The 18957-nt window shown below is 37.6% G+C and overlaps 1 protein-coding gene across 2 annotated transcripts in view; it reads right to left on the bottom strand.

The window, feature by feature from the left end:
• The window catches only part of GLRA2 (glycine receptor alpha 2), a 187155-nt gene extending 168770 nt beyond the window's left edge, over window positions 1–18385 (bottom strand). The window contains exons 1-2 of one of the 2 annotated variants that reach the window (XM_036840261.1): window positions 17946–18385; window positions 15660–15793 (exon numbers count right to left, since the gene is read on the bottom strand). In XM_036840261.1, coding sequence (XP_036696156.1) covers window positions 15660–15793; window positions 17946–18013 — 202 coding nt within the window. In that variant the 5' untranslated portion in view covers window positions 18014–18385. The remainder of the gene's footprint in view (window positions 1–15659; window positions 15794–17945) is intronic. The other variant, XM_036840262.1, reaches the window with a different exon arrangement.
• Between the last annotated feature and the right edge of the window lie 572 nt (window positions 18386–18957).

Below are 18957 nucleotides of genomic sequence, written 5' to 3'. Positions count from 1 at the left end.
CTTCAGTTATACTCATGTTTTGTTATCCCCCCCAAATAATCAAATTCTTTCCAGACATGAGAGTTCCCTACCTGAAGTCCCCCTTTCCATTCCTTGAACGCCTATGCATCTCCCAAGACCCAATTAAAACATCACCTTTTATATGAAGCCTAGAGCTACTTCTTTTTCTCCTCTGCAGATTGAGCTCTCACATGTTAAAGGCTCCAGAGAAATATAAACATTATCATTAGTAGTAGCTACCTTAGTTGGGCCTTCCAGGCTTTATAAAGATTTTTGGCCCATTGTTTCATAATCTGGGAGAATCCTGTAACTTGAGAACCACTTTGCAAGTTTTGATGAAGATGGAAGATAGGGCTCAAAAGGAGAATTCTAGAGGAGAATCAACCACAGGCTTGCTGGTTGGAAGGAGTTAAATGCTATAACCATGAAGTAAATCTGATATTACTTTAGCAGTTGGAAACTACTGGTAATTCAGGTATATCCAAAATTAACATTTGGGTGTATTGATTTTATTCACTAAACATTTCACGCACTGAAGAGGAGAGTTGCCTCAGGCCAGTGGATTCTATCTGGGTAACCTTAATGCCACCATAATCCCTGTTCAGTATTGGGCATGGAAAATAAAGCTTTTTAGACATGGGATGTTGGTCCTGAAATAGTAGTAAAGTAGAGGGGCTGGGATAGAAAGGCTGGAGGTTAGAAAGCTGGTACGTTAACAATTTGCCTTTTAATTCTCCTCTACTTGGTGCCTAGCACAGTGACATATGCATAATAAATGCTTGATATGTATCTATATGTGAATGAATCCACTCATCTCATTCAACATTAAACATTTATTAAACTCCTACAAAGACATGAAGTACACAAAAACCTGCAACTTTGAAGATAAATTAGAATCATCCTGTAATAAAAAGGGGGGACATCTATGTTAAAAATACCTTCGATAAAGTATTGCAGATCGAGAATGAGTGTCATTGACATCATTCTCTAAATGATGGCCTACATTCCTCCCCATCTTAGGTTTTATGTATCTGGAGAGCTAGTGTTGGTCTAAGTCCTGTCGGGTAACAAGATAACTTTTTCTCCCCCCTAAATAACAAGAATGGTAAACAAAATTGCAGCTGTTTTCCATTATGAGAAATGTGTAAGGAGTGAAATGAGATCATACATGGCAAAAGACTTTGTGTATTTTGAAAGAATCACAAATATTAGATAATAATTTATTATTTTAGTTCAATTGCTCACACCCACCTTTGCATTAGTACAGATTCTGTGATTAATGATTGGTGTTATACATTTTTATATTCATCTGATATGTGTTTATTGGCTTCTACCTACTGTCAGGTGTTGGAGGTACAATGAAGAATGAGATAAGTCCAATCTCTGGCCTCCTTGAACTGGTCTAGGAGGGAAAGGGACAGGGAAGCAGCCAGTCACAAGAGAGCTTGTAGACTGAGCATGTAGGAGAGGATGGACTTAGTAGTGTAAGGGAAGCTTTCTAGAGGAAATGGTATTGATGCTGAAGTCTGTAGGATGAGTAGGAATTAGGCTGGTGAAAAGGAAGGCATGGTGAAGGGAAATGAAAGTGCAAAGCACCAGAATAAAAGGTTTGAGAACAGGAAACACGGCACTGAGGTTGGAACAGAGTGGGAGGGCATGGCTGGGCATGTGGAATGGTGATGTTGAAGAGGACGATATTGATGCTCCCCCCTCAAGTTCCTTGGATCCCATTTACTATTTTGTGCCTCTCACCTCAGTATGCTTTTTTCTTTTTAATTGACATATAGTTGATGTAAAATATTATATAAGTTACAGGTGTACAATATAGGGATCCAGAATTTTTAAAGGTTATACTCTTTATAGTTATTATAAAATGCTGGCTATATTCCTCGTGTTGTACAATATATCCTTGTAGCTTATTTCTTTTATATATAGTAGTTTGTACCTCTTAATCCCCTACCCCTATATTGCCCCTCCCCACTTCCCTCCTCCTACTGGCAACCACGGGTTTGTTCTCTAGGTCTGTGAGTCTGCTTCTTTTTTTGTTATATTCCCTAGTTTGTTGTATTTCTTAGATTCCACATATAAGTGATATCAAACAGTATTTGCCTTTCCCTGTCTGACTTATCTCAGTTAGCACAATCCCCTCCAGGTCCATCCATGTTGCTGCAGATGGCAAAATTCCATGCTTTTGCTTTCAGTAGCCAGAACATGTGTTTTTTTCACCGAGGACTGTCCCAGAGCTATTGGAGCTCACTTAACCCACCTGAGAAGAGATAGAAGCATGTGGGAATTTACTCTCCCTACCGTGCCCCCCATGCATACCCTGAGGGCCGTCTTTACCCAATAACTAACAGAGGGGGTATGAAAAGTCAGCTCTCTTGCCTCCATTCAGACAGCTCTGGGGTGTATGTTACACTCCAGAGTTCCCCGGAGGGGTCAGGTCGAACTCATCCACTGTTGGACTTTGCTTGAGATCACACCCTTACTGGGCTTCCCCGCCACGTCCTTCTCTGATTTCATCACTCTCTTATGTCTCCCTTGCTCACTTATCCTTAATAAATCACTTCCACACAGCATCTGCTTCTCAGAAACCCAACCTCAGACAGATGTAGTCAAAAACCTAACCGTGAAAACCCCAGTAAGCCATGTACAGGTGTATAGACTTTATCTGGAAGTGATGAGAAGTCCCAGGAGAGTTTCAAGAGTCATGAGGGGCCTAGAAATTCAAGGATACTAGTATTCGAGCTCTTCACTCCCTTGGGTGACAGCTCAGCTTGATTTTCCTGTGCATTCAGATAAAGACATAACCAATCAGGCACCCGGAGCAGCTGCACTATGGAGTTTCTAAAAAAAAGTATAGGAGTTTATTTCTGATCTCAGCTTTCCAGAAGGATCTATTTATTATCCACTCTATATTTCTTTGCTTTCTTTCCACCTGCCACATCCCCCCTCAGAAGTCAGTAACTTTTTTCAGAGGCGTTATTCTGCAATTTATGTGGCATTTTGCACGATGTCACTGATGGACACTTTTTGTTAATACCCTCACCTGCTTTGCTTCATCACTGAAGCAGATAATTTATTCTGACATTTATATGGAAAGTTAGACCCTGAGGGGACACCTGCTTTCTTGGGACTTTACATATGCAGTTATTATGGCACATTATTAGCACCTGCTTCCAGATTCTTATATAATAATTATGCTCTCTCAATGTATGGAGGAGTGAGAAAGGTCCCATGGTGAAGGACTCATAACAATCATGGACGCTTCACATGTTCATCCACTTCTACTGAGTTCTGCAAAGACTCCTTCGCGCAAGCTATATTGCTGTTAGTTGTACACTGACATCTCTTAAATGAACTCAGCGGGGGCAACTGGGTACTATAGCAGACTTTTCACCCAGGGGCTCACAGAAGCCCAGTTTCCAGTAGGAGGAAAATAAAAAATGTGCCTGTGATTATGCTATTTGCAGAGTCTTGTTGACAAGTAGAAATGTGGAATTTTTTCCTTGAGATAAGTGTATTCTCTTGCTGAGGAAATCCTTTTTTTAATGGGCTTTGGGATATTTGCCCCCAAGTCGGAAATTTATACATTTTGCTGAAAGCCCTGCATGTTACAAACTTGGTTGGCATCATGATATGTATGGAACAGGAAGCCGCCTGCTGAGTTTTAAGTGGGAATATTTGCTCAGAAGATTTGAATAAAGGATGAGCTTAAATGAGGCACATGTGCACGATAAACAAATGTGAATATTGGAAATGTAGGTGCTTGGGGGAAATAAAAGGAATACATATCCCAGACTGTGGGTAATTCCTCCTATTTTTGGAGAACTAGAGAAAACATGTCTGATAATATAGGATTAGTCTGGCAAGGGTCAGGTCACGTATGCCACTGGTCACAGAGAGGTCACTAACTCCAGAAAATATAATAGGAATATTCCAGAGAAAATAAATACTGAATAGCATAGCAACCTTGTTGGTAACAAGCTATGACCTCAAATTTTAGAGAGAACAAGCAGAGTGGCATTTTATCTATAAAAAATCTTCCTGAAAAAAATTTGGTGCCAGGGTTTCCTATTCATAAGGCATGGCATTGGGCCTGTGTGACATTTCTTTTCAAACAGAGACGATCTCTTCTTAAATTTTTATATTTTGAGAAGACACTATATACTTCATTTTAAAATCAAATCTCAGAAAATGCTGGGGAAACTGTTATCCTCTTATTCATATTCCATGACTTCTATAACTAAGGATTCAGCAAAGCCATCTCCCCATCTGCCACTATGATGCCACTGTCTGCCTCCTAGAAATGCAGAAGCCTCAGTGATACTGGAAGCAAATGATAACAAGGAATCTGAGTCAGGCACCCAGGCTATATGATACAAAGTCTGAAGACAGAGTAAGCAAACCGTGTGCGTGCTAAATCACTTCTTTATAGTTAATCTTCACTCAGTTCCTCTTCAAGGTCCAGTATATGCCAACCCTCAATTACCAGAAAAGCTTAAACATCGGTGTTCCATTATCTATGGGTTGTACAGTGGAATATCAGCAACGCCAGTGCCATCACATGGATACCTTGAAGCAATATTTCAAATAAAGGACTTGTTTGATACACAATGTGTAGCGGCTCCATCATCAATGTGTCTTCATCTACTGTGTGAGATACAGTTGACCCTTGAACAATGTGGGTTTGAACTATACAGGTCCACTTACATGCAAATTTTTTTCAGTAAATACCTGCTAGTACTATACAATCCGCTCCATGTTTGGTTGAATGCACCCATGCAGAACTGTGAATACCAGAGGGCCCGTCGTAAAGTTATACATGGGTTTTCAATTGCTGGGATTCGGTGCCCCAACACCCGCATTGTTCAGGGGTCAACTGTAAATGACGTGGATCAGGAGCCATTAAGGCTAAGGTAGCTTTAGTATTTCCCCACCCCCTACTTTGTTCTCTATATTTTACTAAGACCCTGGAGTAAGAAACAGGAAGAAAAAAATCGTACTTGCTTATTTAACAAACTCAGAGAAAGTATGAAGGAAGAACTAGTAATAAACAAGTTTTATATATAGATAACTCTTTTCCCAAGACATTTAGTGATATTTCAAAGACATTTCTCTTTCTGCATCCATCTTCATTGAAAACTATTTTCAATAGTTTTTCCTGGGAATTTATATATCTAACTATATGAAACATCAATTTTGAGCAGACCAACTTAGAATATATTTTAATACTAATAAGTGGGGAGTTCCCTGGTGGCACAGTGGTTAAGAATCCGCCTGCCAATGCAGGGGACACGGGTTCGAGCCCTGGTCTGGGAAGATCCCACATGCCGCAGAGCAACTAAGCCTGTGCACCACAACTACTGAGCCTGCGCTCTAGAGCCTGTGAGCCACAACTACTGAGCCCATGTGCCACAACTACTGAAGCCCGTGCACCTAGAGCCCTTGCTCCACAGCAAGAGAAGCCACTGCAGTGAGAAGCCCGTGCACCGCAACGAAGAGTAGCCCCCGCTCGATGCAACTAGAGAAAGCCCACGTGCAGCAACGAAGACCAAACGCAGCCAAAAATAAATAAATAAAATAAATTTATTAAAAAAATACTAATAAGTGAAGACCTTAACCTTAAATCTACACACGTTATTTGAGATAAATATTGCATACTTTCAATTATTAAATGAAGTTTTTTTTAGTATGGATTCAAATTTTTTAAAATTTCAAGGAAGTGATGGGGAAAAAATTCTCAACAAACAGTTGAATGGAAATTGTACGAGATTTATCCATCTTGGAAAACTGCCCAAAAGAGAATGGCAATCCAAAAGGAAATTTTCCATACAGGCATGCAACTTTGTCATATTCTGCTAAAAAATGTCTTTAGTTCAGGGTTAAAGGTCACTTGTTTAAGTGTGTATTTGTCACTCAGCATTCAAGAATCATAAAGACTAAGACAGAAGGTGATTATCAGATCAAAGTATTTTGCTGTACTGACATGTTTTTTCTTTTGTCTTCAATGTTTGTTTTTTCAAAATGCCACTGTTTGCTTATTTATTCATGTAAATGAAGCAGGAGATAAATAGCCTGCAATAATAATCTAACTTGTAGAGTAATTCTCTTGTGGCATCAGAATGCTAATGTTGACCATGTATCAAAATGAAAGCCACATTTACTGAATGCTGGGGCCTTCCCACTCTTAGGAATGTTATCTTTCTAGCAGATCATCGTATTTTATGTGTATGTAGGTTTCCCATCATCATCACCTATTTTCATGGCAAAAAAATTTTTTTAGATTTATGGATTTTACCAAGACCACATTTTCCAAAGTGTATCCCATGAAACACCAGTTCCCCAGAATGTTACTCATTTAAGGAATCTATGATCTAATAAGTAGAGGATAAGCCCCTGGGTAAAAGAAGTTTTAAAAATATCTATTTATTTGTATATTTTTACTGCAGGTTTTCTCAAAAGATTTTAATATGCTAATGAATATTGGGAGTCTCTTGGAGGCTGTTTTGCAGAACTTCCATTCTTATTTCACATTTTAAACCTTATATCTGAGAACATCTCATGGGACTAGCGTTTCGAGAAACATCTTTGGCCAGATGCTGAACTAAAGAAACATGGTAGCTACTTTTCCTAGAAGCAGCCTCTGTACATGAATTTGCTACCTCCGAACCTTTCAAAAACAAGACAAAAATTGTGAATGGCTGATTTCTCCAGTAATCCTCTCATAAGTTTCCAGAGTTTTCCAGAGAATAATGATCATCCTTGAAATATTGGGAGTCAAAATAAGATATCAGCAACTGCTAAGAATTCTGGATAGAATTAATAATTTCTCAGAGACCAATTCTCTAGGAAGATTGGATGCATCCAAGCTCTTCTGTGGGTGAATCAATAATTTACAAAAGGACATACTCAAAGATGTTAGACTATAAAGACTAGGGACTATCAAAGTTGGACCTAGACATCTTGGTCCAAGTCCTTTATTTTGGAGATGACAAGAATTAATCCCAGAGAGGTTAGGTGGCATGCTCTAGGTCACAGCTGGCAAAAGTGTAGTTAAAACAAGGCCTCATGAGTCTCAGTTTAGATTTTTTTTTTCTTGTAGGATCTCCCCCCGCCTTTATTTGGTAGGGCAATGCTGGCCCACAGTATCTTGGGAAAAATACTATAAGGAAGATATTATTCTTCAGCTACAGGAGCAAAAACTTCTCATTCTAGTGCTGTAGTTCTTAAAGTATAGGGAGTAATGAAATCGTTAAAGTCAGTATTTTCAGATCCCATCATTCAGTGTTTCTGGAGAGGTAGAGCTGGAGAAATGCGGGGCCCAGATATGTGCCTTTTTAACAGGACTCAGGCTCTAAAGCAGGTATTCCGAAAGGCGTGGTTTGAGAAACACATCTGGTTGGTTGCCGGTTTAGTTTAGCATTAAATCCTAAGTCCGAAACACATCTGGTTGGTTGCCGGTTTAGTTTAGCATTAAATCCTAAGTCCTTTGACTTGGTGTACTCTATACAAAGTTCAAGTATGAAAGACACAATTAATTCAAAGGAAAAAGTAGAATATGAGAAACCCATTTTGAGCACTGCAATATATGTATAAATTATCCTGAATCGTATCATCTAACTGGAGTTGTTACAGTGTGGTTTGCCAAATGTGTGTATCCTTCACTTTTCAGAGACTTGGAGGTTCAAAGCTAAATAAACAGACCCCTTGTTTTCTGAATACATTTGAGGCGGAGGGGCGCAAAGAATGCTATTTCTAAGAGAAAGCCTGATATAAGAAATCTCAGCTGCCTTGTTGGGCATGAATTTGTTCTTAGAAATCAACATCTTGAAGTATTTAAATGTAAATAAATCAGAAGAAGATAGATTATATTATCATCTACGTATACTTGGGTTTTAAAAGTGAAAGAAAAATTAGGTGGTTAAGTGGTTCTGAGGTTTTCCTAAAGTAGCAGAATTGCCACGATCAGTAGCTGTATTTCAGGTGCAGTAATCAAACCAACCAAGGAGTGGGAAACAAGCAACTCTCCCTTAGACCTGCCATTTCCTCAAAATGCACAATACTCTGCCCCTGGGCTTCATGTTCTTCTAACCCTCCCACCCAGTCCTTTTTCCTTCTAACACTTCTACTTCAGCTCTGTATAGACAGAAGAGCACGGAGGAAAGACTGTGTCTCAGAAATGCTGCCCCAAGAGACTTGGCATTAAGTCTTGTGCTCAAATCTAAGTCCACAACCCATCCCAGCATGGGAAGCCTGGAGGGGATTGACTGTGGGGCAAACACAACAATATTAGCAAACATATAAACATATTAAATCAGATAGAAAGGAAGCTATATTAATTATTTTCATATATTCCGCAGGAAGATCTCTCCCTCCTCCCTTCCCGCCCTCCCTCCCCGCCCCCACCCCTGTCCATTGGTTGCACACCTTTCAGTTGTCTGCTTAGGAAACAGAACTACCACGTTCCACTATCTTCCTCTCTCTTCTCTGCATTTGGAGGTATCATTTATCTACTGGGATAGTATATCCAGATGATATCCCGTTCTCACTTCCGGGCTTTCCCAAGACTGATAAAGGAAGGCTTACTAAACGGATTATCAGTTTGGGAGCTGTCTGCTCGACCAGGTTGAAGGGTGGCTTTGCTCATAAGTTGACTTTGAGCTGATTATCTTCCATTTCCCCCCAGAGACTCTCCTCTTTTCTGTTCTTCTCTGTGCTCTGGGAAGCTGACCTTCCGGGTTTGCATCATTGAGCTCCCTTGCCCTCAGACTTCGAACTGGATTTGGCCAACGAGAGGTTCCCGCAAGGAAATGGAATGCAGGAGGAGAGTGAGGTCAGAATATTTATTCCCTAGCTTCCTCCCTGCTAGGCCAGCACAGATTGACTCCATTGCTCCATAGATCTCCTTAGGTGACCTCTCTGTAGAGCCACTTTCTCTAGGTTCTGGCAGCTACTCCCTCCCTTGCCTCTTCAGGTCTACTGCTGGCAGTCCCAGAGTACTACATTCTCCCTTTAGGGATTGGTTTTTTCCAAACCCTCCCACACCCTGTTGGAGTGTGTCATTTCTTTCCTGCAAAGATCCTGGATGGTACAGCATTAAACTTACAAATTATGTTCCAGTTTTTACTGAAGTGAGAACTGACATTTAAAAGCTTAAATTTCTGTTTACCACTGTATACTTAGCAAGGAACATGGTGCCTGGCATATAGATACTGCTCGCTACTTATTTATTAAAGGAATAAACAAATGAATTGTGTGTTTAGATTCAAATATAAAGATGGAAAACCTTTACATGTAATTTTTTTGTGCTCACATATGTGCTTCCTTGCTGCAAATTTATTCTATTGCTTTGACAATGCATGGGCAAGTGTAGCTTATTTTTCCTCAAGAAAGTATGAGCCACCTCCTGATAGAAAAAAAAAGAAGAAATAGAAAACAAGACTTATCCAGTCACATTCATGATAATTGCCTATTGAGTTTCCGCATTTTGACTCGATCCAGGATTTTATTTTTCCCTCTTGGATGGACATGTTAATAAAACAGAGCCATCGTTTGGTGTACTCATGTATTATACTTCCTAAAGGAGTGGTGAGTGCATAAGCCAGGGCATGAGTCAGAGAGAGTGTCCAGTTTCCCTCTCATACTTGCCCCATGACCACATTTGGTTGGCTAGCCAGACTAGACTCCAAAATGGAAATCTAGTGACTTTATTCTTACAGGTCCTTCACACTTAAGAATACCAGTTAGAGACCTATTCCTTTTGCTCATGTCCTTCCTTCAATGGGCTTCACATGGCTAAAAGTGTCTGCAATCAGTCACAAGTGTTCAGAGTAGCCCTCTCAAGAAAGAAGTCAATGAGGAATGTGCTGCATCCTACAGTCGAGACAGCCTCTTAGGTGTTAACTCCAAGGAGAACACAGAATGCTTCCAAAGACCTTGTTATGAGGCTTAATCAACTATATTTCCATTTTTAAGACCCTGTTCCAAACGTGTCTGATCCAACACACCAAGAAAAATACCCAACACCACGAAGAACAAGCTAATAACTATTTTTTCTCTAAGTCTGATAGTGCCAACTGGACGCATTATAATGTCCACTCTCTAAGTGCCGAGATACCCTGATGTATATGCCATTATTTTTTTAAATGAAGTCTCAGATTATCAGCAAAATGGACTGAATTGTTCTTCAGCATGGGGAGTAACAGAAAGCACTATAGAACTCAGGATGAAAAGTTTAGGCTCTTTTCATAATGAAAATTAAGGATATGAAATCACCCAGAATCAACCAAGGAACAATACATTCTCAAAAACTAAATTATGGGCTTCCATTTCCAGTGCTCTTAACCTGCCATGTTGTAGAGACTAAATGTTCTCCTTAAAATACTTATTCTAAAATAGAAAATCAATTCACGTTTGTGCAGTGACCCTTGCAACTGCAGTAACTGGACAAGAAAATACATCAGAAATGACAGTCATATATCTTCCATTAAATTTAGAGCCCTTTCTAGGACCAAGCGAAATTGGTTCTATGTCTTTTACTTGGTTCATTTAAAAAATGAGTCTAAGAAAATAATCAGGGGTAAGATTTGAATGGATAAAGATAATTCCTTCCCACAAATGGCTCCCTTTTTGTCTCATATTTAGGAATATGAAATAGCCCTTTCAGGTTGGAAATCTTCCCACCAGACTAATAAAGGAGAACCCACTGAGACATGTGACATCTACATCCTGCTTACTGTGGTAGGACTCTAAAATGCTAGAACTTCTTTGACTCGTTTTTTTCCATTAAAAAAAATTCAAACAACTTTAAGGACCCAATCACCATGAAGGCTAAGCTTTGAGAATTCATAGTCAGTGTCAGTTATCAAAGAGAAATAGAAGACTAGTAATAATAATTCAAATTATTTGTAATAATTTTAATAGTTGGAAACAAATCATTCAGATGTATGATCTCATTTGATGCTCAGGACAACCCAAATGAGGTGGGCAAAGTCAGAAGAAAACCTGAGTCATGGAGAGGTGGAGACATCTTTTCTCCAAAGTGGCTGAACCAGGACATGAACCTGGGTTTTCTGGATCCAAGTCCAAGGCCCCTCCCACTCTACTACTCTGTCACCATGGAATGGAAGACGTACTCCAATAAATGAACTTATCCTTTGGAATAGACTTTACCAGAGTGTGTTAGAATGCTGTAGATGCCTCCTTCTTGATGTTACCTCAAATCCCTGACAAGCAACTTGCAGGCCCATCGTAGCAGCCTAGTATATACAAATGTGTTGGTTGGTATACATACAGCACACAAAAGCTAAAATAAATTGTGACACAGCCAGTGGATTTTGGATATTCAAAAATCTTCATCAACATCATCCCTGAACAAAACTGTCCTATATAAATTTCTCTTTGATACACCCAGCTTTTCCTTTCAATAATCATTTCCCCCCTTTTATCTCCTATTGTCTTATTCTATATAAAATGACTGTACCCTTTCAGGTGCCTGAAGGTTTCCACCACTTTCTGCACTCAAGTCAAACACTTCTGCAAAAAAAAAAAACAAACTTCTGAGACTTGTAAGCATTCTGTTCTTTTTCTCAGAACCCGTGGTATTATCTGATGCCCTCATGTGCCAGAGTGATCAAAGAAATGATCACACGAGGGCTACATTATCACCAACTGAGAGATCACTCTTTCCAAGTGTCTCTGCTGGACATTTGTGCTCAAGTCACCCCTCCAGGGATTGGTAAGCACAACACATGAGCTTGAGCTCCACTTGGCTACAGACAAGAAACTTTCCAAGGGGAGAAACATGAAGACCTCTAGTTTTTTGGAAGTGGATCTGTTTCTTACTTATATCTGAAACACCTTTTGAGCTGATAACTCCTTGGAAAATAAAGGAAACCATACTGCATGCAAATGTAGGTTTTAATATCGCACATCACACTTTAAAATTTAGGTCTCCGGATATGGAAAAAAGATTAGTGTGCATGGCCTGCACAAAGAAGTGGAGGGAATAATTATCTCCTGGCATTATCTATTCCAGATCCTATCCCAAAATGAATGTTCTGGTGAAATGTATTTATTCACATTGGGATGAAACTTAAGATATAACTCTAAGTTAATTTTCTTTTCAAAGAAAATTTCATTAAAATAGATAAAGGCTTTGTTTCAAAGAGAGAGAATCAGAACTAATGCATTTTGCCCAGGTTTGAGCATTTCATTTGGCTTCTTTAAAAGCTTAATGTTTAAAGTGGCATTTTCAAGATACAGTAATACTGACAAAGGAATATCTGATAGGATGATGGAATAACACCATGATAAATCAACTGACAACGAGACAAATCACCCAAGTGGGGAAAGAGGCTTCTCTGTTGACATAGAATCAACATTTACCATGGTTTCAGAAACAGGTAATTGTGAATGGACATAGCTTGTGTGTTTATCTGAACTGAGGATTTTGAAAATTTATGTTTTGACGGGGTCTGACCCAAGTCTCTATGGCTCTCATAGATGGAATGCAATTGGCAACTCTGACTCATGACTTTGTTTATACACTTGTGCTTCAGCACATCAGAAAAGCTATTTTTTCCCTATAGTTTCTAAGAATGACTCTCAATTACAGAGTCTAAGTCTGAATCACTTCTGGTTCCCTTTTCTAGCTTACATCCATCTTCCTTCTTGTATATATGCCCATTATGACATTTTTCAGAGCCCATCAGGGATATGGAATAGACATGAAATATTTTACTGACTTGAAAGGATGCAGGAAAAATTCCTTCCAATAAGAAAAATTGTGCATATACATTTCTTTTCCCTTGCCAATGCACGGCAGCAAGGAAAACAGAGAAATGTGCTAATATTTAATAAGACTTCTAGAAAAGCCATAGCCTTTATCTCAACAGCCCATATTTGGCTCTTGCTTATATTCTTGTGGTCAAATTTTGCCCTTTTGTCTTCTTATTAATCACCATTATTGTTGTTTTCAATATCATTGTCATGATCATCACCATGTTTATTGTTATCATAGTCAGTTTGGTTTTTGGCATTTACAGGGAGCCTATCACTATTCCAGATACAATCACATTTCCTAATCACCTTTCATTTCTACCTACTCTATAAAATTTCTCATTGATACATTGCTAATCAACTGCAGTAAGTACTATAATCTTCCTAGCCTCTTTGCTGTTACAAGTCCCCTATTATCTCTTTCTTTTATTTCTTTCTCCTCAGCTCAGCTAAAATCATCTTTGCTAGCCACTACGACCACTGGTTCGTCCCTCAAAATTTCCCACCCCTTCCCAATATCTCGTAGTAACCTCTAATGGAATATAATCTGCAAAAAACAAAAACCCTGAATCAGTATGCTGTACACCTGAAACTATGTATAATATTATATATATAAACTATATATATAATATTATATATATATAAATAAGGTACCTCCCTGCCCTCTCACATGCAGTGCGGGGGTGAGTTGATAAAACATAAATGTGCAAAAGAACTGTATTAGACATATAAAGTTTCATGGGAACACCAAGGAGGAAAAATCATTTTAGTCTAAAATAATGGGGAATGTTTTACATCTAGGAAAAGCCAAGATCCTCACAGTAAAGAGAATTGTGAGAGCTGTTAGGTAATTGATCTGATATAAATGGTCCACGTAAGTAAAAGTTATGAAAGAATATCAGGGTTCATTGAATCGGAGAGTTAAGGGAAGAGGGAGACAAAAGTCAGTAAAGTTCACTAATGTTAGAGTCTTAAATTATATTCACCCATTTCCCTTTTATAAGTCTTTAAAACATCCTGTGCTCAGGTCTTTAGGACAGATCTCAAAAACATGGCCATGCTTTGCTATGCTTGATATTCTCCTCATTTATTTATTCTTTAGAATCATGAGAAATGTTATCTTCAAAGGGTGACATCCCCAGAAGAACCAGAAAAAAAAGCTGTGTGTGGAAATTATTGCTCATTCTATGTGGTCACTTAAAGTAGCATTGGCAACATGGGTGTTTGTTTTATTACTCTTTGCACTTTTCTTCCCTCTTAAAAAATTATTTCTAGAAAATAATGAATAATAGCTGCTATTAAACAAGATGCTCATAAACTTGAAACAGTTTTCCATCTCTGGTCCTTCTCTATGAAGCTTTCCGTGAATAGCTTAATAGGAAAGCATCTCTACTTTTGTTGGAATCCTGTAGTATTTTATTGTGTAAGTATTCATGTAACATCTAGTCTCTCCACTGAAATTTTTGATGGTAGCATCCAAACCTGTTTCAACTCTCAAGTTTTCAAAGCATGCAGTAGTTAGTATCCTGCATGTAGTTCAGACTCAAAAGTTATTGAATGGCTCAGTGAATAAATGTACAAGTGAGCAGGCCCATTGAAAAAGCTGACTCTCGAATACTTACTCATAGGATTTTATTTCAAATATTGACTTCCAATGACCACAAAATTAATATGAAATTGGGCGAACATGAAAATTGTTTTCAGCAAAATCAAGCTTTTGAACTAAGTTCTGTTGTCTCTTTTGGAAATACTCTATAAGTCAAAAACATCTGTTTGGTCAAAATTCTGACATGTTTCTTTATGAAATGTGCCCTTAGCTGGGTATATTCAGAGGTGCATCATTTAAAGAAGAAAGGAACTTTGAGTTTAGTTTTCATGCTCATATTTGCCAATAATAAAAATTAATCAAACCTCAAGGAAAGCAATCCAATTAAATAGCTAATAAGCAAAACCAAAGCGATGCATGAATTATGACATAATACCTAGAATATTATAGATTTATCCTTTTATAAAATATAAGCACTTCACAATGCGTTATTTTAAGTTAAATTACAAGATAAAATGCATTTATTTAAAATATGTATCCAAAAATTAAAACATCAAAAACAATTCAATTAATAATTAATTGGTTCTTTCTTATTTCAGTATTTTTCTGATTCAGAGTAAAAATAAATCAAATAGATAAAAGGTAATTTCTAAAAAAGTAATTTATATTAATTACATTTTTGTAATGTTAAACATACAAAAACACCAAATTTTTGGTTTGTTTCTAATTGAACAAAGAAAGTATCCACCATCTTTGACATACACACTTTACAATTCTGTGATCTTCTTTGTTAACTTCAGATAAATAATTTCAAATAAAGAATTAGAATGTGTAAACAAGAGGAAACCAAAACTTTGTAATATATTCACTTAGAGCCTTTTCTCACAAGGTTTAAAAATGAGAGAGGCCTGAAAGTGTATAAAATGGCATGTTATATATTGAGATGTAAACTTCATTTTGGGAGTACGTATTGAAAACCCAAACCAAAGATTTTGGTGTAACGATTCATACAAATCAAGTCCATCATTTGTTCTTGTATTCATTTCCAGTCCCACTCCCACTTAAGATAACATAGGAAGTGTGGCAATAATCTCTGACCTTAGTTTTCTTTGTGGAACATAACACAAATGAGGAAAGTTTTTGAAAGTGGCAAGCAACATGGAAAATTTAAGCTATTAAATCAACTAGTTCAAAAGAATGCCAAAATGAAATGAATACTATGCTTGTTGTTTTCACTTTATAATAAAAAGCCCTGAAAATTTTTTTTCAGAGTATTCAAACATCTAGATTTCCCACAGGCTTAATTAACGTAAGTTTCAGTGAAACCTACCTTTAAAATTTGGCCTGATTCTTGCGTCATATCCTGATGTCCTTCCCATTAATTTGTCCAAGAAATCTGAAGGAGATAGGGTCTGCGAAGGTTGTTTTCCAGACCTGGAGTCATGGTCTTTGCAGAAAGCTGCCCTAAACACATCATTAACTCTTTTAGCAACAATTCCATTCTTATCACCTGAGAACTGATGCTCACAGAATGTTTGACATCATGTTTTGTAAATATATTTGATATGTTAAGAAGAAGAAAAGGAAAATTATAAACTCTTTGGTCAACTTCCTAACTTGTACATGGTCTAGAGTTAACTTTAAGTGATAAAAGGTATAAATCCTGAGTCATACCTCCTAAGTTACCAAACTTTGCCATAAGATGTTTAAGATGATACAACATGCATAGCTTTAGGTTGTAGGTTTTATGGATATATAAAGCTGTTTCTTTCTAGTGTCATCAGAAAAATGAAGATAATTTCTAAAATTTATGTGATTGTCTTAAATTATTTCCCCATGACTTCTAAAACATTCTTCCAGCATTTCGGCCCTTAATATGTCCTCTACTTTTTATAAAAAATATATAATAAGATGGGCAGAACAAAGTAAATCATGAACTAAGTATCCCATTGCTTATTTTGTCACCTGCTAGATTCTATTCCAGCTTTCAGCTATTAATAATTTCCAATGTGTTTTCTAGAAGAAAATCTTCACTTGGAAATTTAACTTCATTTTAAAATAGGTCAACAATAAGCATGTCTGTACTTCTATTATTTTATCAGTTGTTATTTATATATTAGCATTTAAATTGTTGACTCTCTAGTAAAGTATTCATGAAAAAGAACTTCTAAAGCATTCTGTCTTTTGCATTATCAAAAACACTAAATGGTAATTGGAAAATTTCTCAGACTTTCATTTTCCTTAAAAGGCTTATAAAAAGAGCATATATGGTTTGTAGCGAAATGAATTCTTTGACAATACGTAGTGGTTGACTGAATGTTGATTTCTTCCATAAAGTATATATTTTACAAGCTTTCTTTTCAGCATTTTAACAAATAATATTGTTAATTCTTATCACTCGGAAAATACCACATTCTTGCCGGTTTTTCAAAGAAGTAATATTAAATATAAGTACAAAGATGATATAAACATTTGGTAAGAGTTAAAAATTGATACAATCACCTAGAAATACTCACATTCCCATATGCAGATTCATCTGATTAATCAAGTATTATTTGATTATAATGGTGATGGTGGTGGTGATGAAGATGATGATGATGATGATTCTAATAAAACCCAGCCTACAATTTTTCTTAATCATAGTAGGAGGTGTGAACCTGAAAGGAACATAGTGGGTTTTCCCAGTACTCATAGCATTATTGCTATATGTTCCATTTTTCTTGGTTCTGTGAAAAAATACCATAAAATTTGGTGAAAATTAAATGAAGAGTCCTACACTTTGTTGTATGAACATCTCTTATCTCTATCTTGTCTTAGAACCTCTTAGCCATTAGGATGGCTATTTCACTTACTGGTAATAATCTGGTATTTTGAGGTATCAATTGATTAGACGATTTGTAAATTAAGTAGAAAATGCAAGCATGCAAATAGTGATTTCTCACTTTTTAAAATTATGCATAGTCCATTTCTCATGCATGCATGAATACAAAGATGTCATATTAATTCAGTTTTGATAGGCAATACATTTCTAAATATATTGAACAGTAGACTATAGTGGTAAAATGAGATTTTAAATGTTTTTGATATTTCAAGAAATTTCCTGAATTGTAGTTCTCATAGCATGCATCTAGTTGCTGAAATACAATAGAAGTCCCAAGTTAGCTAAGAATCTGGGTTCTTTTATATTTTACATAAAATGAGCATGCTCCTGGCAAATTAATTCAATCACTTCCACCATATGAAAAGCACTGCATTCAATAATCCCTTTAAATGACTTCCAGAAGAATTTGAAAGGAAAAAAGAAAAAAAAATCACCATTATTTAGAAATGTAAAGAGCATGCAACTCATCAGAGTATCTTAATATCACATTGGCTGTGAAAATACGTTGAAATGCACAGAGTGGGGTTATGCATCATAAAACTTGCCTTTGTGAAAATTTACCACCTTCCCACCATAATTAAGCTTTTTAAAAGAACAAAAGAACTCTAACTCTCCTTTATAAAATTAACATAATGTGGTCCGGGGCATAGAGAAATAGATAAAAATTGCATGACACGTTCTCTTTCAAACAGTTTTCATGTGGAAAATATCAGCATGCAAAGTCGTTTCACCTACCTGAAGTGGTTTGTCTCTAAGAAAAATGCAAACAAGGCTGTCAAAATGTTCACTAGCTGCCGGTTCATTCCTGTATCTGTGATGCTTGTGGAAAATATTCCCGAAATGATTCCAGAAAGAAGCTAGGACAAAGTATCTATTTATTGTCCAGACTCAAAATCTGGCAGGAATCTAGTTTCCTTGAAAATCAAAAAGAGATTTGGGTTTGTACAGTTTGCTGAGAAAAAACAAAAAGTGCCAGTACTGGGCATCATGGTCAGGTCAAACGGGGGCTTAGGACCATCAGTTAACCTAGGAAAGACAAAGCCTTAGAACTGATGGATTCCCCCAGCTGCTTTTCCTGAATAATAAAAATGCTGCTACCTTAATCGCATCACCATGCAAAGGGGGCTGGTGACAATGCCATGCTGCAAGTCGGGTTGCTGTAGCTTTTGTTTTATGTCCTTTCTATTTAGCAAATCCCTTTTCTCTAGAAAATGTTCTCTTTTTAAAAGAAGTTGTAAATGAGGGAGAAGAAAGGACTCTGCGTGCTGGAGTGGGTAGGAAGAAGAGGACAAAATTGCTGAAATCCTGTGCTGGAATGAGGGCTACAGAAAGACGGAGACGTGATCTTACCGAGCCTATAAATTTCAGCACTCGGACAGCTCCTAGCTCTGAAGTGCGCATGTTTCCTTTTTCAGTCGCTTGGGGCGGGGGTCGGGGAGAGGCATTCCAGAGGGGACATGCCTGCTATTCCAAGGCAAAGAGTGACTGGCCGTTCCGCGCGAAGGGGTGCTGAAGGGGTGCGGTGATGCCCAGGGAAGAGCAGAGGTCAGGATAGATGGAGAGGGTGAAGAAGGCTAGGGTCTGAGCTCCTGGAAATGCGAGTCTGTCGGTGGGTGGGCGGGACGGGAGTTTGAAGCAGAAAAGAGAAGGGAATAAGGTCTAGGCGTGGGAAAAGAAAATTGGGCGAAGCAGAGAACAGGATCTAGAGTACTGAAATTATAATAGGGGAGTGGGTAGTCTACTCGTT

The sequence above is a fragment of the Balaenoptera musculus genome, chromosome X (genome assembly GCF_009873245.2).
Source record: "Balaenoptera musculus isolate JJ_BM4_2016_0621 chromosome X, mBalMus1.pri.v3, whole genome shotgun sequence".
Taxonomy (NCBI): domain Eukaryota; kingdom Metazoa; phylum Chordata; class Mammalia; order Artiodactyla; family Balaenopteridae; genus Balaenoptera; species Balaenoptera musculus.
The sequence above is the reverse complement of the archived record's forward strand: the minus strand, read 5'-3'. Positions and strand labels throughout refer to the sequence as shown.